The sequence below is a fragment of the Nicotiana tabacum genome, chromosome 17 (assembly GCF_000715075.1).
Source record: "Nicotiana tabacum cultivar K326 chromosome 17, ASM71507v2, whole genome shotgun sequence".
Classification (NCBI taxonomy): Eukaryota; Viridiplantae; Streptophyta; class Magnoliopsida; order Solanales; family Solanaceae; genus Nicotiana; species Nicotiana tabacum.
Window position 1 is genome coordinate 88,666,915 of NC_134096.1, and position 25,847 is coordinate 88,692,761.

At 36.5% G+C, this 25,847-nt stretch overlaps 2 protein-coding genes across 3 annotated transcripts; both read right to left on the reverse strand.

The window, feature by feature from the left end:
* Positions 1-1,435: 1,435 nt before the first annotated feature.
* Positions 1,436-5,564, reverse strand: LOC107795619 (putative inactive shikimate kinase like 1, chloroplastic). Of its 2 annotated transcripts, XM_016618279.2 has the most exons (11): positions 5,306-5,562; positions 4,940-4,986; positions 4,797-4,851; positions 3,614-3,686; positions 3,440-3,527; positions 3,264-3,346; positions 3,045-3,168; positions 2,806-2,884; positions 2,661-2,725; positions 2,459-2,557; positions 1,436-1,685 (listed from the first exon to the last, which is right to left on the reverse strand). In XM_016618279.2, exons 1-10 carry the CDS (start codon positions 5,472-5,474, stop codon positions 2,489-2,491), a joined length of 852 nt encoding a protein of 283 aa, XP_016473765.1. In that variant the 5' UTR covers positions 5,475-5,562; the 3' UTR covers positions 1,436-1,685; positions 2,459-2,488. The 2 variants fall into 2 exon arrangements, with proteins under 2 accessions (XP_016473765.1, XP_016473766.1); XM_016618280.2 differs by lacking the exons at positions 4,797-4,851; positions 4,940-4,986 and having other exon boundaries at positions 5,306-5,564.
* A 731-nt stretch (positions 5,565-6,295) lies between these two features.
* LOC107795630 (uncharacterized protein At2g33490-like) lies at positions 6,296-13,140 on the reverse strand. The gene is made up of 11 exons (XM_075234569.1): positions 12,765-13,140; positions 12,338-12,410; positions 11,925-11,999; positions 11,011-11,072; positions 10,859-10,927; positions 9,325-9,353; positions 9,042-9,231; positions 8,712-8,933; positions 8,069-8,125; positions 6,905-7,880; positions 6,296-6,503 (listed from the first exon to the last, which is right to left on the reverse strand). The coding sequence occupies exons 1-11, from the start codon at positions 12,867-12,869 to the stop codon at positions 6,493-6,495; spliced, it is 1,869 nt and encodes a 622-aa protein (XP_075090670.1). The 5' UTR covers positions 12,870-13,140; the 3' UTR covers positions 6,296-6,492.
* Between the last annotated feature and the right edge of the window lie 12,707 nt (positions 13,141-25,847).

Sequence of the window (25,847 nt, forward strand, 5' to 3'; positions counted from 1 at the left end):
ATCACAAGTTCGATAACTTTTCTTTGCATCATAGTTCGATTTGGATTCGAGCTTGATAATGATATCGAGCTCGACGTTGATCGGTCCCTCGGGCTCGAAGCTTGTTTGTTCCATCTTCGGAACCCATCACGGAGCCTTACTTCGATCCATTATGTTTTGACCTCGATCAATCGTATGAAGGCCGAAATCTATTTCGACCGCATACATTATGCTCACTCCCCAATGTATATAAAATAAATACACTAAATAGTCATAGTAATAAAGAATTAAATATGATTGGCATCAGCACATGGCTGTGTGGCCTATGCATGAAATTTTCAGCAACTGCGTCATCCTCGATAGCTAGTCCGATCCGACACTCGTCCCTTTTATGGAACGTACTAGGGTATATGGCCTTCAATCTCCTTTCATTTCGACAACCAAACATCACTTCTGCTCTCACCCAAAAGAAAACATATATAATCACAAAGAGAAAGAGGGGCAACCTTGTAGGTCGAATTTGGACGAGCCTTTCCTGAAATGGATTAGGACCGCTTCACCAACCAGTTCAAAGCTAATCTAACATCAAGTTATATGTTTGAACAAAACAGACTTGCCACCTTTCTCCAATGACTTGACTGCTCCATTCAACATTGTACTGGACCTAAGGCTCTCGAGCTTTAACAACATGCCTAACTAAAACTTAAAACTACTACGTAGTATATATCTACCCAGGCACACATCTGTGTCTTTACTTATTTGTTCTAATTAAGCACTACATTGATGTTACTAGCTTTGCAATATTTCCTTCCCTTTATAACCAATTCACCCTGGATTAAACGTCCGAAAAGTATTATTGTTCTGATAAGGCCCAAATATATATAATTGAATGAAACTCAACTACAGAAGAGGTCAGATTTTGAGGATTTAATTGTAAATAATCTGAATGTTCTGAAACGCATATGTGAAAATGCTATGTCTTCACCAACCCCTCCAAAACCTGAGGATGATTTTTCTGGTGTCGTTTGCTAATGAGATCCAGAGGATTTTGATTTATTTTTTTGATTCCCTTATCCAACATTGCATTATGCGCTGCCCAATTCAAACCTGAGCATGTTACAATTAGAGGCAAGGGAATCGGTAAGTGTGAGTTGCTTGCATCTGATTAAGAATAACCAAAAAGGTCAAATAACATTACGCAAAGCTAAATATTGAAATTTTTCAAACGAATTTAGCCAACTTCTTGCTTCAAACACACCATCTCAAGGACAATAGTATGTATAGCTGAAAAATTCACAAGCTGTGTCATACCCTTTCTATTATTGAAAAAATGACAAAAAGGAAAAAGTGAAACAACAAAAGAATAGCTGTATGGTCACTATATAGAACAAGGCTCTAACGCTAACTGCATATAAATGGAAGCAAAAATTTAGAGGTGGGAGTTACTCGGTTGGTAGATGTTTAACTTTTAAGTATTAGGAAGTTGAAACTTATTTTGCAGATTGGCACTTAGAAGAGAGTTTCATCCGACCACATAAGATACAAATGTGCACAAAAGTACAACATTTACAATACTCGCAATATACATGCCGCTTAAGAATTACTCTCACAATACTACAAGTCATTCAACTGCAAGAGCTTCAAGTGTTGCCATCTTTCTCCAACTTCAGCACAGCACTTAAGGCTCCAAACAATAAATGTTGATTCTGCACATAATAATTCGAATAATTTCAAAATCTTTCATTAGATGTTCTAATAATAAAATCGTCGCATTCCATTGTATGTTTAAGACTTTTTTGTTACAAGTCACAGTTGTGCATCTAAGACTTGTTCAATATGATTATTTTGTTCAACAATATACTGTTTTCTAGTCATTCTTAAGGTCATCGGCATTTTTTAACTTGAACTTCTAAATGACTAATTGCAATTAGTAGGAAGTAACACTGATTTTTCTCTGTTTTTCCCTTGAAAACAGACATCCCTCTTGGGCAGCTTCGTCAAAACATGTCCTTGATGTCAAAACCTCTTAGGTGCTTCCATTTTTCCTCCCTACACCCTTCCTTTATCTTCTTCTTAGTCTTCCCTCTCGAACTCCCCGCATCATCTTAGTCAAATCCACAAATGTAACTTCAGGATTCAGCATGTCACGCTCTGTTATGTACTATTTTATTTGATCTAATTCTTTTTCCGCATAAAGATTCCATATACCACAATGTTAGATGCAGCTAATGTATTATCACCGACATTGGTAGAAGCAGAAAATATATTATGAATGAAATGACCGAGTGACTTGATAGTTTGGTTGCCTTAGGTTGCCTTCATCTAAAAGAGCAAGCCTAGCAAGAGGTATGACACATCAAGAATAATCTCAGGTTTTCTAAATGATAACGGCATATAAATTTAAAGTCCAGTTAATTAGCAGGATGAGATTAAAAGAAATCATCAAACACCCCTGTGAACAATACTGATAAGAACTAACCAAGATAGTCGGCATTGGTTGTGACCGAAACTAAAATGGCCTGGCAGCTTCTTCCATCAACTTCTTTACTCTCATCAATCTCTCTATCTCCTTCAGAGTCTAAAATCACCATAAAAAACAGAAAGTCTATTTAAGCTTACACGGCCAATTAGCAAAAAATATTTAAAAAATCCTCCCACTTAATGGGGAATTTTTAGTTTACCTCCAAAACCATATCCTCTGTGGTTACTGCATCTAGTGTATCATAGCCTAACCGAGAAGCAACCTCTGCAAATGTAAAATAAGCTGTTAAAAATACAGCAAAAGAAACGTTAGTGCTACTGAGTATGAAGCAAATAGCAAATTACTCTGGAGTGCGATAGTTGTATCAGCTGTAGCATATCCCTTACGGCTTTCTTCATAAATAGCAGTTAATTGAGTCAACACCTGTTACCATGGTAGGCTAAAAATCAGCATAGCCCAACAGCTGAAGAAATCCACAAACAAGAGGCACCATTAGGTTAACAGAAGGAAGATTAACAATGAATATGAGCAAAATATCTCGGGTTTGTCTAGCTTTTTGGGGTGGAAGTCATCAGAAATAGACCTCGGGATATGCTCCTTTTATTGTTTCAGAAGCAGGAGGTTGAAAACTCTCCTCCACAATTTCCTTGGCTACCATATCCAAGGGGACGTCAATCCATATTGATATGCCGTGTCTCATAAGCGCCCTACAAACATCAAGTATGATCAAGAACAAGTGATTATTCTTTTTTCCTCTTCCTGTTTGACAGGGGAGAAAAAATACAACTAGCAGCTGTCCTACAGATTAGCTGCACGCTGAACCGCACCATTCCCAGCACCAATAACAAGGCGACCCATGGACGATAACTGCTTCAGTACCTCCGTCTGCATTGCAAAGTGTAGTTTTGGTCATAAATCTCAACACAGAAAAAGCAGTAAAAGACAGGAAAACACTGCATATGGACATTAGAAAGTCACTTCTGAGTCTCGAAAGCCCTTCAAGTCTGTCTTCACAAATGACCTGACAGCATCCTTTCCTCCCAAAGCTTCTTCAACGACACTGTCACTGCAACAGATTAAGGAAACTACTTTAGTTACTAGACATGGTTATTATTGTAGCACTAGTTCCCGCAAACAACTTAAATGTACAACCTGTCAAAATAATAATAGCGCAGTGCATCTGCAAGAAGTTTTCCCAAGTTAGATTTGATGGAGCTGTTTAAGCCTGTCAGTTCAAAGCAACACAAATTGGATAAGATAAATCTGCACAAGTGACTTTTGTAAAGCATAACCACTGTGAAGCCCGAATAAAGGAGGAGGGTTGCAGTAGGAGGGGTGCTTATCGGGCGGATCAGGCGGTTACTTACGCTTAACGGTTCGGCTTATAGGTTATCGATTTATAAATGTAGTAACCCACTAGCCATCCAATTGACATCGGGCGGATTGGTATCGGATTAAGGATTAGCGGCCAGTTATCGGGCGGTTTATCGGCTAAATCAAATAGACAATAAAAGAGAAGTAGAGAACTAGAAAATTTGTCATTTAATTTCCCACAGAAATCATGTGCTAGATTATAAAGACAGCTTCTTTTTACCCCACCCTTTGATTTATTTATTTATTGGCAATTACAACTAGCTCAACCATAAGATCCATCAAATAATCCGTTGCTACATCATCCAAGCTCTTTCCTCCTACTTGACAAAAATCCTTCAACAACCTTAGTCAGCTTAGTAACTGGAATTTCCTTGCCCTCCAGGAATGCTAAATAAGAAACTAAACATTATTTCAACCAATCTGGGTGTTTATTTGATATGAACTAGTTCATGTCTACTACCAATTCTATTATTTTTGTTAGTTTTTTTTGCTAGTTCATGTTAGTAGTCAACCATGCCAATTCTTGTAGGAGGGGTGCTTATATTTGATAAATTTGGGATTTAGATTTTAGGCCTTAAGGTTTCAAAAATTACTTTATATACATAGGGGTAAAAGTATAAATATAAAAATTCTTAACGGGTTAACGGTTTATCCGATAAGGAAATTGAGTAATCCGCCTCCAAACCATTAGGCCGTTAATTATAAAATTTCAATCCATTCACCAACCGTTACCCCGATAACCCAATACTAATAAGCCAATAAGCCATTTTTTCGGTTCGGTTAACGGTTACGGTTCGGTTTTGAACAGCCCTAGACGAGCTAGCTAAAGATATTCTAACTATGACAACTACGAGGGATTTATATATCTACCCCAACCAATTTGGGATTGAGACACAAACTAGATAAAATGAGACAAGAAACAAAGAGAATGCTAAAATGGAGGCAGAAAAGTAATGCCCACCAACAAGGAAGATACAAGTTCCTTTCATGTCTGGAGATATTTCTGCTGCTTTCCTCTGAATCACAAGAGAAGAACTACAACTGAGTATTTTAAAAACAAATAACTAATATTATTCAAAGCTTGGTTTTCATTCCCAGTCCTACCTTCACGGTTAACGAAAGATCAAATTGAGTGGCCTGGGTTGTGGAATCTGAAAAAGCGCAAAAGACAGGTTACGTAACATTTTTTTTCTTTTCCAAATTGGAGCGTGAATTGGATGTGGATGAGCTCATCCATGCACTGCTTTGAACTAGACGAACTCTATATATAAGTAAGACAATTTTAAACAGTTAGCATTCATTATTTATACTAACTTTGCACCCATTACTACAATTGAGTAAGGCATAATGTACTATAACACTGCTAAGTATATAAAATGTTCGAATCTGCTTCGAAGGAACCAATATCAAGAACTTGGTATGCGACTATAACAGAAAGAAGAGAGAAGGAATGAAAAGTGTAAAGCTCACCGGAAGCACCAGGGTCGGAAAGTGCTAGGAGTGTGAAGGTGCGAATTTTGAGCCTGAGAGAGGGAATTGAATAAGGAAGATGAGTAGGAGGAGGAAGCTGAGAATGGCCAGACTTGCCGGCGTATGGTTGTTGCAGCCACAATTGCTGAGGCAATTGGAATAGCTTCATTTTTTCTATATGCCCAATTGCTTTTCGCTCCTATTCGCCTCTTTATCTTCACTTCTACATTCCTCTATCAACTTATTTTCCATTTTTGTCCTTTTTCGGCCTAAATTCAAGGTAATGTATAGTACAGGTGAAAAACTACTCCACGTAATCACTTAAAATTTCAAACTTTTCTGCAAATGACATTTACTGAATTATTCAAGCTTTACAGATTATCAGTCATGCAACTTACTGAAGTTTAATATTGAGAAATGAGAATTCGTAGCTTACTACTATCATCTTTTACCATAAAAAAAAGAACACTTTCGTAATGCATATTGTGGTTTTTTTCCACTTTGTTGAACGTCTAATTACTGGAGAGAAAAACACCACTCGTTTTCGCTTTCGATTTATCCGTATGTTGCATTTCATTTTACTTCCTGTCGGAAATAAAATTTGTAAGCTCAAGGGCAAAGTACACATACTTTACTTATTCCCGCATAGATGTTTTGGCAGCGATGATCTTGGAAATAACTTAGAAACACATAGAATTTTCCCGAGTTTGAGGAATTAAACTGCCTTGTGCTCAAATTTACCAGTTAAACATTATACTAAGTACTAATTTTTCTTTCATAACAATGGGGTTAGAACCAGTTTATGCGTCCCCACTAGTCTACTTGCTATCTCTCATCGACCATATATTGAATAATTACTGGACTACATACCTTATTAAGAACATAACTGAGATTCATTCTTGATTTGATTTTTCTTTTCAAGGCTTCTCCAAACGCTAGAAAGGGTGAAGGCAGTGTAAAGAATACACTCCGGTATCAAACCCCACGAGATCAAAACTGAGGCAGGGAGCTTCCATTACATTCGTGTAAGATATATGGAGAACGTCAAATGGACAAAAAATAAAAACTTACATTAATAACATATGTACAAAACCCACTCCCGCAACACCAGCTTGTGGAAAAAAAAACTCTACACCCCGAACCCAAAAGAAAAAAAAAATGTCACTTTCTGCAAAGGCTTACGTAAATCAGCTCCTACCTGCATCCACCGAAATTTAGATGTCAAAAGACAAGGGGGGGAAAGGAATAAAATGAGCAATAAACACATAAAAACAATGCATTCTCCAATCTGCCTCTATGATATATCCAGAGCCTCCTTTAGCTATAGAAATACTTAACTACTTATTGACCATTCCCCCCCCCCCCAAAAACAACCAAGCTGACATAGTCTTTTAGTGAAGAATTGACAAGAAAAAAAACTGTTTTTTCCTTTTTACTTGTAACCCTTTCTTTTTCCATTCCAAAGGTGACTCAGGCAGATCTTCATAATCAGGTTCACAGATAAGAGGTTCACTGTAGAATTTATCATTTGCTCGGAAAAAGAAATAATCCATCTGGAAACAATATAGTTGCCAAGTTAATATAATCAAGATATTTTACCTCTGATTTGCCCAGAATTTGAAGCGTTTGAAAGAGATATAGGTGTTAATGGAGGAGAGCACATTACATCACCCTTGCCCTTTCTTTGAGGAGACTCTAGTAGCTGGGCTACATGTAGTGCCATTGCTCTCTGATTGTTGGACGGTATAGAAAAACTTCGAGGAATGGTTAGTGGAGGAAGTGGTAGTGGAGAACCCGTATTTGATGCCAGCACAGGACTCTGATTTGTTGGAGACATTTCTCGATTTCTGTTGACTAGGGGCGCAGAGTGCCCAACTGCAGTTGAACTTGATGGCTTGGAGGCCAATGAGCCAGGAGGCCGCGGGAGCTCATGAAGCTCACTAATTTTTGGTGAAGAAACAAGGGGAGGTGAAGCACTGTAGGATACATCTAGAGCTGATGGTGGCTGAGTTATTGGTACTCCAGAGGCCAATCCAGGTTCTAGAAGAGGCCGTTCAGCAGCCAAGCCAATAGGTCCGCTGGCAGATAACAAAGGCTTGCTCGATGAAGGTTTACTTGCTAATGGACCTGAGAAAGCAAGTCGTCTTATTTTTCTAGCATCAAGTCCATTTTGTACATCATATTGTGGGAAAGAAGTTCCCTCAGCAAGAGGTGGGGGTAGTGGGGCGGAGAGATTATTAACAGTGGGTTGGGCTTTTGCAAGAATGTCCGCTGACAAGTTTCCTTCTGCAAATTTAGAATAATTATCAATATTAAGCGGGGAAGAATGCCAGGGATTGTTGGCTCCTCCACTAGGATTTGTAGCACTAGAGTGAAGGGAAACACTTGTCCTTGTACTCAAACTTTTCGCATCAGCTGGAGTTGGTAAAACGTATGTGTGAAATTTGCGGACAGATGTCTGTGCTTGTTTGATTCTATCAGAAATATCCAATTTCTCCGCAAATATTGGAGCAGAATGACTGCCTGCACGAGGTTGTCTAGTAAAAGTCTGCTCTTGGTTTTTGCCAAAATCCAACTGCAAGATGAGTCTTCCAAATTAAATAAGTTAAGTCGCACAAGTTGATAATCTAAGCGAAAATCTAAGGCAATGTGTGAAGTAGCTCAAAACAGTAATAAACCTCTTTCGAAATAAATTACAGACAATTATATAGCTGAATATATGTATACTGAGTACCAGTAACAGTAACAGTAACAGAATGTTACCTCCCCTTCCTCCATCCCAGAGGTTAGTAGGGCACTTGGAGCATCCGCTGGATCAAACTGCCAAAGTCAGGCATATTAGACCAAAATCCAACATTTGGCAAATTAAACAAGTTCATCATCTCAAACCAAAATTCAATAATGCCTATATCGCTACCAAGACAGATAATAACCACCATTCTCGGCTCTCCCTTTTTGTACGCACAAAATTAACAGGCGGATGAATTCAGATGTGCATTGGATGAGTACAAGAAATTAGTCAAGGGATGAAATGCCATTGAAGGACAGAGGCAGTAATAAAAAGGCTTAGCTAGCCTTAGTAATAGTGGGATAAGATTCAGTTTGTGTAGAAATGCATAGAGAAGATTAGGAAAACCAAAAGACATTTTTTTTCTGCTTAAAGCAAGCACCCTATCACTTTACACAATACGATAAAAAAAATGGGTATAGCATCGTGAACTAGAACATATTTACGTCAGCCAGTTTTATTGTATTAATTACAAGCAAAGGGCAGGCAACAGGATTTAAAAATTGACACGCTGCCAAAAGCTGCAACAGTCAAGATCTCCAGGATGAACCCGAATGAAGGCAGTTCATAATCTTCCACAGAGGAAAATAGAGGCATGACAACAATATGGTAATTTACCTCCATTGAATCCCTCAATGGGAAAGGATCATTTAGTTCCTGCTTATTTTGTCTATAATCAAAACTCAATTCACCAACATCATTAGCCTCATAGCTCTTCCCTCCATCCTCACTATCATCCAATTCAACAAGTTGGTAGTCAATGTGTTGCTTTTCAGCAACCACCCTTATTTGTGGTTCAACAGCTTCAAGAGATTTCAGTCCTTTGCGGAAGAAATTCAACTGCTCCAGAAAAAGAGAAATTAGGCAAACAAGTCATTACCCGATCCAAGACAAAGATGGATAACCTATAATGGGACAAATGGAGCTTAAAAAAATGCAAAAGGACACCTGTGCTCCATGGTGACGAACTGCTTGGGTCAAAAGGCTGCGACATTGCCCTTGCTTCAGAGATTGTACACGGAAAATGCAAAGTCTTGCCATTTCCTCATAGTCTTCCCGAGCAGCCTGTAACTGCTGAGAAGTAAAGTTCTCCCCTTTTCCACCCTTTCCCCTTTTTGCCATATACTCGTACACTTCCCTGTAGATCATGCCTGATGTTAGCAAGACATAATTTTTCAAAGAAAAATTAGATATCTGTGTACCATGCCAAAAGACATGTGAAGAAGGATACCTTTTCTCATCACACTGCAGTTTCATTTCCTGCATTAAGGAAAAGGATACTGCCCAGTGAGTAATGAGGAAACATGCAAAAATTCTTACATAGAAGTGTTCTATATGCAACCTCCTGAAGAATCCATTCATATAACCGACTTTTGGCGGTTGATGTAAATTAATAGGATCTGCTTTGTTTGATAGACCAAATTGTTTTTGGTCATCTGATTGACTGGTTATCAGATTGATTTAATTAACCAGTCACAGAAGTAGTTTTAGTTATTAGCTGTAAAAGTTGATGTTTTATAGAATTAGCAAAAACTACTCTGATTAAATAAACCAAATTAATGAGAAAAAGAAATCAGCAAATTAATTGAATTAATCCCAACCAACCAAGCCCCCGTATTTATAGGATTGTTGGTGTAACGATATTGTCGATAATTTAAAATCTATCAGAGAGCAAAGAAGCCACAGTTGTGGTGCATCTATACAAGTAACTCCAAGCGCACCCAATTAAAACGTTACCACAGCACCTAATGCAGGACATCTTCAACTAAGGCGGCAAAAGAGATACACTGAAGAAGTGAAGATTATCAAGTAACTGTAATATAAGCTCATGTTGTACCTAGGTCAAAGGCATTAAGAGATCATCAATTTTGTCTCACAGCTTGTTACTAGATTCGAATGACCATAACCGTAGACATTTCCTTATTCTATCCCAATTTAGCTCTTTTGGCAATAACAACAAAGAAAAGGAAAAGAAACATCATCAAACGATATTACTTTCAAAAGTTTCAACCAATTAAAGAGATACAACTATCAGTCAGGACCAAAGAATTAATAGTTTCCAAATTGTTGGAGTCAAATGAAACTGGCAATGAAGATCAATAAAAACCAACCTGCATCAAAAGTACCATAGAAGCAATGGCTCAAAAGAAAAGAAAACAAGATTAAAAGAAATTTCAGGCAGCATGCAGAACAAATTCATTGTGGTTCTCTCCATTTTTTTGGTACTTTCATATCAGAGTTGCTGAAACAATTTGGCAACCATTAACCTCACTACATCTCATTCGTTTCAGGAACATGTTAGGCTGAATTAGTATGACAAAATTGCTCAGATCCAACAACTCTTGGTTAGCTAAGTGGTTGCGGCACATGATTGGTACAAGTGGGGTTATTGAGGAAGAGAAAGGAAGGAAATGGAAATCCTTTACTATTGAAAAGGTACAGCTCATTTAGCCTTCTTATTATCTAAAATGTGGAGAAGAAAATAAAGCGCATAAATATCAAGACTGATACAGTTAAATCAATAAAGAGAAAGGGGAAAGCTGAGGAAAAGTTATAAATAATTATCAAATAATTGAGAAAATTGAGAAAAGTGCCTTTTTATCTTATGATTCATCAAAATACAGAAAAGTCTTTTGATTTGGATGGGAATGAATGAAAAACTATTAAATCGTCCCATATTGAATTTGGAATTTTGGTTCTTCCCAGAATTTGTACCACTATCAGGAAGATGTAGAGGTGAATAACAGAATCACAAAAGAACAAACCTCCACTTTCCGAAGTTCACTAAGAAGAGATTCAGATGGATTTGTGATAGTTAGGATGATATGTGAACGCTGCAATACAAAAAGCAAAAGTCATTACACATTCAATGTAATTTGGTAGAACGATTATTAATGAGAGAAAGAATGGCACTGACATAGCAGTCGACGAGTTTCTGAAGTTCTAATTGTACTCCTCCTAACATTGACAGTGCTTTGCCTGCATATGGATAGTATTTGACAAAGGAAATAATCACACAACAGAATGAGGAATTATGGGCAAGTTCATATTTAAATGGGAGATTACATGCATATAGTAGCAAAAGGAAAATCTCAAAGAACTTCTGCCACAGAGAAAGAGGAACTGAAAAACTCAGCAAACAAATAGGGATTAGAAATGGATAGAAAACAAATGTTATGCATGTGTAATCAGATTTTCGAGAAGAGAATAATGGAACAGATATCATAAATTTACTACAGCAGACACTGGAAAATACTAAGACAAGAATGTGTGACTCTTCTATTTCCATTTGGTACTACTTTATTCTATTCCATTTTCCTTTTGCTGCACTGTGGATGGGCCTGGGAAGACACAGCAATCAGTGGGAAATTAACACTTTTTACAGTGCCTAATATCATTTGACCTGGAGGGGAAATCGTGATCAAATTGACAATCTTAGATACCAAATAAAAAACTCCAAACCAATGAAACCAGGTAGAGCTCCTGCATGGTAAAGGTATAACACTGCGAAAGGCGTAACATTCACTCAAGCACTAAAAAGGGCAAATCCAATTTTTCTTTTCTTACTGAAAAGTTCAAAGGAATTAACAAGAACTGGTAGCACAAAAAGTGGGGCCCAATCTTTTATTTCAACTTCTATATTCACCTAACATCTAAGTATACATTAAGCAAGGATGCTGATGCTCAAATACGCTTTACAAGGAAGCACAGGTTTAGCTGATAACTTTATTTAAGCAGTAGAAACGATCCCAGCCTAATTGTTCAAGCAGAGCCCAACAAAGAAAAGAACTATAGAATTATATAAGGAGATCTAAACATTGATTCACTGACCATTTTCTCCATCACCATTCAGTGCAATTTTCTCCAACAGGCAGGTGCCCATTTCCATCAAGGATTCTGAAAACTCTGCAAAAGGAAAAGACAAAATTGATGGTCTTTGATGAGCTAAAAATGGGATTCTTTTTACGAAGTAACTAAATACGCAATTTACATAAAGGTTTACAGATATAGATCATCTAGAAAGACTAAAATAAAGGTTTTGGGGGGGAGGGGGAGGATTACATTTGATGATCCTGTTACACACTGCAAATGAAGTGAGCTTTCCCATATCTATAGGGCACTTCTTGTTATCAAACTCTCTTTTGACAAACAGGGAAGTGAACTTTAGATGCTTCCATACAACCCGTTTCAAAAGCGATGCTACTAACAATAAAAATGAAAAATATAGCAGATAAAGTGTGTACCAAATGCACTATTAGCTGCAGCTGCTGCTGCAGATAGTAAGCTGTCATAGGAATCTCTCATGTCTTTCATATCCTGCAAAAAGAGGAAAATAAGAAAACCTTAATTTAGACATAGCACCACGGAGCTAAAAAATTAAGTACCAATGAAACAGGAAAATGAGAGAGAGATGAAAAACTGCTGTAAGAGGAGTTGAAATAGTTGACTGATAAATCAGATTCGTAACTTGAACGGAGATGAATTCGGAACAGCACTACCACAAGTAACAGAAGGAGACTTACGAAAAAAGTGGAACTTTGATTGAAAGCAAGTGAGAAAATGGATACGGGTCGGGTAAAAGCAAAGCAAAGGAAAGAAAGAGGAATCGGAAACCCTAATTGGGGAATGGTGGAAAGGGAGTGGGGAAGAAAGCGGAAAAGAAGAAGAAACCTGAGAAGCTTGAGAGAGGCCATCCAAATGCAACAAAATCTGAGGATCCTTCTTCTCCTTATTGTGCAGTGCAAATTTCTTCAGCTTCCCCAAAGACGACTTCATCTCTAAATCAGATTTACTGTTTCTTTCAATTCAATGATCTCTCTTTCTCTCTCACCTAAACACGCGCGCGCACAAACAAACACACACACACACACACTCTTCTCTTTTTCTCTCTGTGTGGAGTATAATTTTGACGGGCTGCAGTATGCCGGAGAAGAATTTAGATTTATTAGAATTGAAATAAAATAAATTAGTAGTATAATTTGCATTACAGAGGAAAAAAGGAGCTTATTTTAGTTTTACCAAAGAAAATTCTAATGTCATGCGCCCAAGTCAGAAAGGCAACTGCCTCTCTTTGCTAACACGTCTCTACTTTGACCCATCTTTGTAATTTCGTCTCCGCTTCTACTAGTTACTGTTACTGCATACTCTTTTTTTCTTCTTTTTGCCATGGTTAATTACCTTTTCCTTTCTTTTTTTTTATTTTCAACCTCTATGCACTTTTTAGATTTAGTATTGTCATTATATATTTAAAATTATAGGTTCATATCTATTATTTTTATAATTTAACGAATTTTTATATATAAATTTTTACTTCGCGTCAAAAGTTATGGATTCAATTGAACCCGTCATTGGCATACTACATCCGGCCCGGCTCTTATCTAAGCATCAGAAACTTCATTCTATACTAGCGCTTGGACATATATTTGCTTGAAATTTGAAAAATAAAAGTTTTTAAAGTTGTATTGAAAAATAATTTTGGAAGTTGAAGTTTGGACATGTATTTTAGTTGAAAAAAACTAGAAGTTTTGTGAGTAGATAAAAAAATTTCAGGTTTTTGTGAATTCGAAATATTTTTTCAAAAAAATAAAATAAAAACTGATCTAATTACATGAACAAACATATTTTCGATTTTTTTTTTTTTTTTTTTTTGAAAAAGAGTAGCCAAAACGGGTTCATAAATTTATATTCATATATTCGATTTAAACTGGTGAAATCGAGGCATAGCTATTATTCTCGTTGCACTAGATTCTTAATCTTTCTTCAAATAGTTAAACAAAGTCTAGTGAATTTTTCAAACTTATATACCAACAAAAATTATATAGTAGAAGTAATCATTCTTAATAAAGAACAATTTAGCATAAAAAAGGCTGGGGGAAAATTCAGATAAAACGGTTGGCGTGCATAATTGGCGTGTTATAGCTACTAATATAACATGCGGTACATGCTAGACTTGATTAATTTAGAGAGAGATGGACGGATGAGCAAGTCCCATAAGCAACGTGTACATATATCGAGTTAGTTCGGATTTTTCAATTATCAAATCAAATCAATGATGTCGGATTTTTAAATTTATAAACTAAACCAAACTAACAAAGTTGGGTTTATAAAATTGTGAAAAAGTTTAAGAAATATTTATAAATTATATTATAATAAATGTTTATATGTATAAAATATTTTTAAAAATTATATAAATGTACTATCGGGTTGGTTTGATTTCGGTTTGACTTTTTTTAGTTAAAACCAAACCAAACCAATAATGGTCGGGTTTTATTTTCCAATACCAAACCATATTGGATTTTTTTTCGGTTTGATTCGGATTACCGATTTGGTGCGATTTATCAATTTTTTTTGTACATCCCTACCCATAAGATAAGACCCAAATAAAGGAAAAGGATAATGGACTTAGCCCTCAGGTTTGGTGAGTGAATTTGCAGGCCTCAAAAATGTATCAACTTGGTGGAAAGTTGAGGATCCGAGCACATGATTTGGGCTTGGGCTTCTTGCTGGTTCTACTCTCAAATAAGCTGAGCCTGCTTCATATTTTTCGATGGAAACAATTCGGTCTAGGCAGGAGGATTTTTAAAGATTGGATTAAATAAATAGAGGTTAATTACAAAAAAGGTCGTTCAACTTATAGTTGATAATTTTTCCTCAACTTCATTAAATTTCTTATAATATCTTTTAGGAGTTTGTTTAAACCAAAAATTGGTGAAGTCTTGGCCGAAAAAATCAATACTATTCCATTAAAGAAACATATTGTTTACCCGAAAAACGGATAAAGTTGAATTTGTACGTAATTCTAAAGGTATGTGGTATATCTTGATACAAATCGTATAAGCGAAAATATCGAGTATTGACTATCAAGAATGAAAATACAAACAAGGTTAAAGGGAGGATGATTTATGAGTAAGCAAGATATAAATAATGTATAAAGCTCAAAATGATAATCTCTCAATATGGAGCATATGCACAGTATCTCAGTTATGGTGTCTTAATGTCTCAATAGTTATGCTTTCACAGAGATAATAGTCATCCCTCTTATAGTGGGGATCCTACCTTAGATATAATTAAAAATACATAGTGGGGAACTATGATAAATCAATGTTCCCCTTTTTTCTGTCGAGATTCTCTCCTTTAGTGCGGCTGTAACATCCCTGTCGATGTCCCTCTGGTTCTTAACTACCGACCTGTTTGGATGTACTAAACCGGAAGGGGCTCTTAGTTGGTCGTCCTCGAAACGGATCTTCGATTGATATCGATTGTGCACATCTGCCCAGGTCACGGCCGGATACTCGATCAAACTTTGTTTCAACTGACGTGATGCCATCGAACTCCGCTCGTTCAACCCTTGGGTGAAAGCTTGAACGGCCCAATCATCTGTGACCTGTGGCAATTCCATGCGTTCTATTAGAAATCGGGACATGAACTCCCTCAGCATTTCATTATCCCTTTGTCTTACCTTGTAAAGGTCCGATTTCCTCGTTGCGACCTTTATGGCCCATGCGTGTGCCTTTACGAAAGAATCTGCTAACATGGCGAATGAGTCGATGGAATTTGGTGGCAGGTTGTGATATCAAATCATTACTCCCTTCGAAAGGGTCTCTCCGAATTTTTTCAACAGTAGAGATTCGATTTCGTCATCTTCTAAATTGTTACCCTTTATGGCACACGTGTAAGAGGTGACGTGTTCGTTAGGGTCGGTCGTCTCATTATATTTAGGAATCTCGGGCATGAGAAATTTTTTAGGGATCGATTTTGGAGCTTCACTCGGGGGAAAAGGCTTTTGCACGAATTTTTTGGAATCCAACCCTTTCAACACTAGTGATGCCCCCGGGATATGATCGACCCTTGAATTATATGTTTCCATTTTTTTATTGTTTTCTTCGATCCGTTTTGTGAGTTCCTCTAGTATCTTAGCAATTTCGGGATTAATCCCCGATTCTTGCTCATTTGACCTTACTATAGTTGGCTCTGTTCTGTGGGTAATTTCTCGGGGTGGACTGGGCTCCGGTCTGCTCGGTACCTGGGTTTGACTCTACAACTGAGCTATCGCTACCTGTTGATCTTGCAACATTTCAAAAATCATACGCAAGCTGATTCCGTTTCCCTAACGTTATGGGTGTCTCGAACTGCAGATCGAGTACCACCATGAATGCTATTTTCAGGTTCAGAACGTTGGTTTGCCTTAATAGCCACATGCGAATTAACATCTGATAGTACTTCGACTCGGCCCCCAACGGCATCGACAAGCGGCCTTTCGGCCCTGGGCGTCAAGTTGTTGTTCTCACCTTGAAGGCCAGCTTCGTTGTCGACATGTAAGGCCATTAATTGAGAGTTCGTTGTTGCTAATCCGAAATCAAAGACACTTTCAACAACAAGCGTAAAATGATGTGCTTTGCAGATTTGTGTCAAATAACCACTGTTATCCTTATTCCCACGGTGGGCGCCAAACTATTTACCCGAAAAAACGAATAAAGTTGAATTTGTACGTAGTTCTAATGGTACGTGGTATATCTTGATACGAATCGTATAAGCGAAAATATCGAGTATTGACTATCAAGAATGAAAATACAAACAAGGTTGAAGGGAGGATGATTTATGAGTAAGCAAGATGAAAATAATGTATAAAGCTCAAAATGATAATCTCTCAATATGGAGCATATGCACAGTATCTTAGTTATGGTGTCTTAATGTCTCAATAGTTATGCTTTCACAGAGATAATAGTCATCCCTCTTATAGTGGGGGATCCTACTTTAGATATAATTAAAAATACATAGTGGGGAACCATGATAAATCAACTTTCTCCTTTTTCCTGCTGAGATTCTCTCCTTTAGTGCGGCTGTAACGGCTCTTGTCTATAGTCTTGATATTGACTTAAGCTCGATACTGAATCGAGCTCGATATTGATTCGAGCTCGATTTTGACTTGAGGCCCGGTATTGATTCGGGCTCAGCATTGGTCGGTCTTTGGCTCTCGAGCTCGATAACGTTGCTTCGCATCATGGTTCGATTTGGATTCGAGCTCGATAATGACTTCGAGCTCGGATTGATCGGTTCCTAAAACTCGAAGCTAGGTAACCCGGCTTCGGATCTTATCCCGAAATTATGAAGACACTCTTCGGTCCATTATGTTCCCATCTCGACCAGTCGTACGAAGGGCAAAATCGGTTTCGACCGTATACATATATTAAACTGAAAAAAGCTTCCTGAAAAAAACCCAACTCAACCCAAGTTAAAAAACCTATATGTAGGGATTTCAAATTTCACATTTTTCGGTACTATTATATGCACTTCTTTAAATCCAACAATAACAACAAGATACCTAATGTAGTGTTACAAGTGGGATTTGGAAAGGGTAGAGCGTAAACAAATGTTAACCTTAACTTTAAAACACATAGTGGTTGTTCCGGAGGACTCACTACTTTAAATCCAATCTTTTTAAATCAAGTCTAAGGTCTTTGCAACATTTTCACGCCAGCTTTCTTCCACTCTGATTCCATATTTCAATGAGAAGCTAACTTTTAGAACGTTCCCAAGTGTAACGGTTTTTAAACTTTTAGATTTTTTATGATTTATAACGATAAACATAGTGATCATTTCCAGCTTAGACGTGGGGAGGAGGGGTTGAGAATTGTGCTTACTAAATTAAGGAAACTACATATGGGTTGTTTAATTTGGGTTGGGGATCTTTGGATAAATTTTAGGATAAACAAGAAAAGTTCTGATTTTTTTTCTTTTTGTTTGTAAACATAATAAAAAAATAAGTGCATATTCTTCTTATATAATCTTGAATATATAATCCTCATAACTAACTTTTCTGTCCGAGGAGTATGTTTGAATTTAGTGCTGCGCAGTTGGGTTCTCTAACTCAACAGAAAAGCTAGTTATGAGGATTATATATTCAAGATTATATAAGAAGAAATCGACCAGAAACTCTTATATACTCCTCTCTCTTTACCGCATACATCCAAAACTGGACATAAGCAATGCAGATTGTTGCGGAAGCCGAATATATAGAGTGATTAAATCACAACTATTATATCTAAAAGTACTTAATAAATAGTAAATGAGACAATAATAAAAAGATCACCAGAAATTAACGAGGTTCGGCAAAATTTGATTTTTGCCTAGTCCTCGGACACAATTAACTCAAACTTTATTTCACTCCAAAAATACAAGTGAAATACTACAAGAGAGAATGAAGATTCAAATGCCTTAGGAGATAAGAAGGTAAGTGAGAAATGTTTACAAATGAACAAAATCTTTGCTATTTATAGAAGAAAAATGGCTTTAATAATGTCATGCATGACATCACATTAAGTGTGATCATGCAATGTAAATGCATGAAAAAATGCATCTACCAATTTTTTCCTAAAAGGAGGCTTCAAACGTTCACACTAGTTCACATTAATCTTGTCAAATTCAACAAATCTCCACCTTGGCAAGATGTCACTTTTTCAATTTTCTCTCACTGATAAATTTTGATTGTGTCTTCAACTTCAATCTTCAAAGTTCAACAATGTTGATCAAGTTCAAACAATGTTGAAACTTGATCGCAGTCACTACTTTTGTTAGCATATCAGCAGGGTTGTCTGTAGTCCGAATTTTCTGCACCATGACTCCACCTTCTTATATAATATATCGTATAAAGTGATATCGAACATCAATGTGCTTCGCCCTTGCATGCTAAACTTGGTTCTTTGCTAATTGCTAGGCACTCTGACTATCACAAAATAGTGTAATACTTTCTTGACCAATACCAAACTCTCTAAGCAACCCGTGAAGCCAAATTGCCTCCTTTACAACCTCTGTAATTGCCATGTACTTTGCCTCAGTAGTAGACAAAGCAACCGTTGACTACAAAGTAGACTTTCAACTAACTGGTGCATTTGCAAAAGTGAAAACATAACTAGTAGTTGATTTACGCTTGTCCAAATCACCCGCATAATCTGAGTCACAATATCCAACCAGATATTGACTATCTTCCAGCTCAAAAATCAATACAACATCTACAGTATTACGAATATATCGTAGAATTTATTTCACAGCTTGCCAATGTTCCTTTCTTGGATCCTGCATATACCTGCTTACAACTCTAATAGCATGTGAAATATCAGGTCTTGTGCAAACCATTGCATACGTCAAGCTACCAACGGCATTCATATATGGTACTCTTGACATATACTCTCGTTCAGCTTTATTTTTCGGCGACATAGCATCACTAAGCTTAAAGTGAGGAGCAAGCAGAGTGCTAACTGACTTCGTATTATCATTCATGCCAAATCGATTGATTACTCTCTTCAAGTATTCTTTCTGAGATAGATAGAATTTCTTTAAATGTCTATCTCTTTTTATCTCTATGCCAAGAATTTTCTTCGCCTCACCCAAATCCTTCATCTCAAACTCCTTTCTTAGTTGAATCTTCAACTTCTCAATTTCCTCTTGATTTTGGAGCTATCAACATATCATCAACGTATAGGAGAAGATATATGAATGATCTGTCTATAAGCTTGCGCAAATACACACAATAATGGTATTTGCTTCTTCTGTACTTCTACCGCAACATAAACTTGTCAAATCGCTTGTACCACTGTCTAGAAGATTGTTTCAATTTGTACAACGATTTTTCAAGTTTGAACACCTTGTTTTCTTTTCCAGTGACTTTGAATCCTTCTGGCTGAATCATATAGATTTCCTCTTCCAAGTCTCCAAGTTCCATCTAACTGAACTAGTTCCAACTTCAATTGTGCTACCAAAGTCAACAAAACTCTAATGGAGGAGTGTTTCACGACTGGAGAAAATACCTCATTGTAATCAATTTCCTCCTTTTGAAGGTACCCTTTGTCCACCAATCTTTCTTTGTAGCGAACGTCTTCTTGGTTAGGAAATTCTTCTATCTCTGCAAATACCCATTTGCATCCAATTTCTTTCTTGCCCTTCGGGAGATTGGCCAATTTCCATGTGCGATTCTGATAAAGGGACTGCATTTCTTCATTCATGGCAATCCTCTACTTATCTTCTTCTGAACTTTGGACTGCGTCTTTATAAGTGATAGGAACACCATCAGCGACAATTGAGGCTGCACAAGCCACCGTCTCTATGAGATGAACATGTTTTTTTATTGTTCGTTTTGGCTTGTTGGTTGCTATTGATTCAAGTTGTTGTTGGGGTTCCTGAGTTGGAACCTCCCCTTCCACTAACTCTTCTTCCAGGAAAAAATCTTCTATTGTTTCCTCGTTTTCTCCTTGTGTTGGGAAAATAAATTTTTCCCTCAAACTCCACCTGCTTTGAAGCACCATTAGTTTGATTGACATCTTCAACAGTCACCTTATCTGTTATGGCAGATTCATTAAAGGTAACTGTCACGACCCAAAACCACGTGACCGGCACCCGACGTGAGCGAACCAAACCATGTGATGCACCCAAATCATATGCATGAAAACAAATTTAATTGCGGAAGCTCCTTGAAAATCATATACATTTTCAAGTTAAGTGATAAAATATTTTCCAATTCAAAATCATACATGACGTCTTTCATGATAATAAAAATGTGACTAAGTAAAATAAATATAATTTCATGTATGTCGTGTACAACCCCGTTATTACAACCTTTCACAACTATCTATGAAGCCTCTATACCAAGAATAGAACCAACGATTAGAGTAATTCCAACAAAATAAAATAAAAAAGAACATGATAGCTACCACGAGATAAAAGTGGTGCTTCATAATACCTCGAAAAGAGAGTTATCCTAACCTGACCACATGCCACATATCATACATCATCCTGAAACATGTAAAGTAAGCAAGACCCTGGAAGGGGGCCCATAAAGGCTGAGTACACCACAACGGTACTCAATAAGTGTCACAGACTCTCTCTAACTTAAGTTCTTGGGACAACAATGCACTAATATTTGATATAAAACGATAAGAAATTTTATCATTTCATGACCTTTGTTATTTTAAATAACAACTAAGTGAAATATAACCCACAATATAAACTTTTAAAATATTTACATCAATCCAAGATTTTGGATAAAATCATACAAAATCATTACATTTTCTTTAAGTCGTCGAAATCACTTTTGGCTCCTTAGGCCTAAACATAAGAAAATCTTCATTACCTTTCACTGGGAGTATTATACCATCACCGACATAAGAAGGTCAACTAGGTTATGTACCTAGCGGCAAGTATCATATACCCTACTTGCTCAGGTCGTCTCATCGTAGTGCCGTACGAATCGACTCAGCCATGCTAATAATAGCACAAAATAGTACTCTCTCGAGGGAGAGCACTCTGTCGTAGTCTATACCACAAGTGGCCATCTACGTCTACACCGACACGTGTAGTTTTATGACAACGAACACGATATATACGAAGCCAATCTAGGTGAACACAAGTAATTTCCAAAATATTTGATACTTCAAAAATAGATTTATTGCATAGTAGCCTCAAAGGATCTATTTTTATCAAATCATAGCATTTATAGAAAATATAAATCATTTGATCAAAATTTAAATAAATAACCTTTTACATGCTAAAGCTTTTAGTAATTTAACATCAATCTTTAAAATTTACCACAAGTGTTATTCTGCTCATCAATTTCCAAAAGAAATACTTTCCATGAAAACTTATCTTTAGCACTCAAATATGTATACTCTTGTCAATATGTAGGTTTTGATAAAAACTTATAACATTTACCTTGAGTGCCATTTTGCCAATAAGATTTAAAATAAAATTTTATAAAATAACATAATATTTTAATACATGGAAACATCCGTACTTGTTTGTCCCCACAAGTACGAAAGCACATTTGCAAACAACTTAAGTATTAACTCGAAACATGCTTTTAGAGAAAGTCCATCAAGAAGAGTAAATTTTAATCAACTTACCTCGCTTTCGCTTTATTAACATTCACAAGCTTTCAATCCTCCTCCATCATTCTAATGTTGATTAAAATACTTGACATCACCAACAAGTCAGTATCTACAATTAGATATCCTAATTACATCAAAATATGACCTAAGATATTGATCAACATCCATATATGGTTCATAAGTTAGCTACAAGCCTCCAACAACTCAAATCGCCAAATAGTTTTACATGCTAGACTATTCAACTTCATTCTTATATTTTAATACCCATTCATAGTCATTAATGATACTACATCAATTGTCTATTATCACCGAGTTAGTATTCATCGTCTTCTATAATCAATACTTGCAAAATATACAATTCGGGTGATTACTTAGTTGATCACTTCCATCTTTTGCTAACAAATAATTTCATAGGTTCATTGTATTCATAAATTTCATCGCCAAGATTACCATTCATCTTCTCCCTTATTTTCTCAAAAGTACTATTCATGCCATGAACTAGAGTTTTATAATCCAATCTTTCAACCATTAAAACTTGTAACAAATGCTTCAAATACTTCTAACTACTCATAATAAACGAGTTTGAAGCATTAAATTACCTTTAGTAGCTCAATCTTGAAAAATCACAACTTTGGTGATTTTAGTGTTCTTGAGGATTTGATGATGAAATCTAGCATTTAGATACAAGAATGATATTAGAACTCATGTATATTGAGTAAGAATCAATCCAAAATAACATTAACATCTTACCTTGGTTGATTGGACTTGATTTGAGCTTAAAATACCCCTTCACCTCAAGAACCCTACCCCCAATACTCAAAATACTCTCTCCCCTAACTTGGTATTTATAGGCCCAGATTTTTGGGTTTCGTACGCCGCCTTGGATGCTATGGCAGTACTTCACTGCCAGCCATTCTTTCGGACGCGGCCCCGGATGCTTCGCATCCGCAGACTCCTCTGCTAGCCTTTGGTAATTTGGTCATAACCTCTTGTAGGAATGTCCAAATGACAAACGGTTTGAAGCATTATAAACTAGACACATAGATATTTCTTTTTATATGTTATATAAGCTATATTCGATATATATATATATATATATATATATATATATATATATATATATATATATATATATATATATATATATATATATATATATAGAGAGAGAGAGAGAGAGAGAGAGAGAGAGAGAGAGAGAGAGAGATTGGTCTTGTGCGTACTCATTTTGAACTTTAGTCTATTATGTAATTTCCAAGTTGGCTTAGACTTAGGGCTCTCCTTAGTCCCCACATCACTTATAATATGCCTCGTATACTTATTATCATATCCAAATTAATATCCATCATATTAATAGTCCTAGTCTGCACAAGAAATAATATAATTAGCACACATCAACTTTCTTAAATGCGCTTAAGTATTTCAAAAACAATTTCGGGGTGCTACAGTAAGATCTCTGATGAATATAATTTTTCTTGTCTCTGGACACCATAAGCGGTATCCTTTGACTCTAGAAGTAATCCCCATAAATATATCTTTCTTTACTCTCGGATCTAATTTTGACTCTTTCATATGATTGTATGCAATTGAGCCAAATACATGCAAAAAATTATAATCTTCAGCAGGTTATCCATACCATTTTTCAAATGGTGTCTTGCCACCAATAGAGGAAGATGGTAGACAATTAATAAGGTGGTATGCATATGGTATTGCCTCAGCACAAAATTCTTTGCCCAAGCCAGTATTGGACAGCATACACCGAACTTTCTCCAGCAAAGCCCGGTTCATACGTTCTGCCACTCTATTCTGTTGTGGTGTATTTCTGATTGTGAAATGTCTCAAAATGCCATCATCTTCACAAATATTATTGTAAATATCATTTTCTGTATTCTCCACTGTTATCTGTGCGAAGACACTTTATCTTTCTACATGTTTGAGTCTCTATCATCGCCTTCCATTTAAGAAAAATTCTCAGCCCCTCATCTTTGATTTTAATAGTATATACCCACACTCTTCGGGAAAAGTCATCAATAAAGGTTACAAAATAGTGTTTCCCACCTAATGAAGGTGTTTTTGAAGCACCCCAAATATGAGAATGAACATAATCCAAAATACCTTTAGTATTATGGACTGTTGTTCTAAATTTAACCCTTGTCTGTTTCCCCTTGACACAATACTCACAAAACTCCAAATTGCAAGTCTTTACTCCTTTTAACAATCCGTGATCTCATAAAATTTTCAAGAATTTTCCTCAAGCATGTCCCAAGTGCATGTGCCATAGCTTGGTTGTTTCTGCCTCCTTGTCATCACTGGATGTCACTGTCGCTGTCCCAATAATTGTACTATCGTGATAGTGGTACATGTTATTATTTTTCTGAATTCCCTTCATTGCCACTAGTGCTCCGAAGCATATTGTCATTACCCCATTTTCTACGACGACTTTGAGCCCCTTTGACTCTAAGGCTCCTATAGAAATGAGATTTTTTTTCAATTCCGGTACGTATCGAACATCTGTTAATATTCTGATCAATCCATCATGGTTTCTTAATTGGATTGAACTAATACCATATGCGGTAAGGGGATTGTTATTTACGGTGTGAATAACTCCACATTGTCCTTCTTGAAAATTAACAAACCAGTCCATGTTGGGACACATATGATAGTTACAAGCTGAATCCATCAGCCATATGTCAGATGGTTTGAATGGCTCAGTAGTAACTAGTAAGAAATCAGAATCGTCATAATCAGCTACATTTGAATCTATGACAGCCTTTCCATTGTTAGTTTTGGCCTTGTTTTTTAACTTTGAACAGTCTTTCTTCCAGTGCCTCTTTTCTCGACAAAAAGCGCATTCATCTTTACTGGGTTTTGATCTTGACTTTGATCTTCCTTTCTTCGTTCTCATCTGGTTTTGAGAACGACCTATCACAACCAGTGCTTCTCCTTCTCCACACTTTTGCTTTTCTCTCTTTCGTTGTTCATAGTTGTACAAGGCAGAACAAACTTCTTTGAGAGACACTTCATCATTCCCATGAAGTAGAGTAGTTTCGAGGTTCTCGTACTTATCGGGAAGTGAACTTAATAATATTACAGCCATATCTCCATCACTAAAAGTCACGTCTATATTCTGCAAATCTGTCGCCAACTTATTAAAGTTGGTGATATGATCATTCATTGTAGTACCAGGAATATATGTAAAGTGTAACCGTCTTTTTTTCATGTAAAATTTATTTTGACTGTTTTTCTTCAAGAATTTATCCTCCAATGCATTCCACAATTTACTTGCAGAAGTTTCTTTTGTGTATGGATACTTCTGTTCTCTTGCGAGGTAAGATCGAATAGTACCACAAGCAATACGGTTGATAATCTTCCAATCTCCTTCTCCGTTTTTATCTGGTTTCTTTTCTTCTATGGCAATATCTAGTCCTTCTTTAAAAAGGACATCAAGAACCTTAGCTTGCTACATCCCGAAATGTCCTGACCCGTAAAAAATTTCAACTGCAAATTTCGCATGTGACATAATTCTTATCATAAGCGAAGATGCCAACGACGTATTACTAACACCCGATGTGGACTCTTCATTTTATTATCTCCCTTTTTTTTTTACATATACTATTTATTTGCTGACAGTACAGAACACCAAAGTAATTCTTTTCTGATGTAAAGTTCAGACTATGCTACAACCACAGTGCATACTAAGATAGAACATTGGCTCTGATATCAATTGTTGTGAAAGCCGAATATATAGAGTGATTAAATCATATCTACTATATCTAAAGGTAGCTAATAAATAGTAAATGAGACAATAATAAAAAGAACACCAGAAATTAATGAGGTTCGATAAAATTTAATTTTTGCCTAGTTCTCGGACATAATCAAC

What these genes read in the sequence shown, in the direction of transcription:
- LOC107795619 (XM_016618279.2), bottom strand. Translation starts at nt 5,474, where the DNA reads ATGAAGCTATTCCAATTGCCTCAGCAATTGTGGCTGCAACAACCATAC. An exon ending in ATCTTTCGTTAACCGTGAAG is followed by an intron (nt 4,852 to 4,939) that starts GTAGGACTGGGA and finishes CTTGTGATTCAG; the next exon opens with AGGAAAGCAGCAGAAATATC. An exon ending in TACAACTATCGCACTCCAGA is followed by an intron (nt 2,726 to 2,805) that starts GTAATTTGCTAT and finishes TTACATTTGCAG; the next exon opens with AGGTTGCTTCTCGGTTAGGC.
- LOC107795630 (XM_075234569.1), bottom strand. Translation starts at nt 12,869, where the DNA reads ATGAAGTCGTCTTTGGGGAAGCTGAAGAAATTTGCACTGCACAATAAG. An exon ending in GAATGGTGATGGAGAAAATG is followed by an intron (nt 11,073 to 11,924) that starts GTCAGTGAATCA and finishes ATCCATATGCAG; the next exon opens with GCAAAGCACTGTCAATGTTA. An exon ending in CTGGGATGGAGGAAGGGGAG is followed by an intron (nt 7,881 to 8,068) that starts GTAACATTCTGT and finishes CTCATCTTGCAG; the next exon opens with TTGGATTTTGGCAAAAACCA.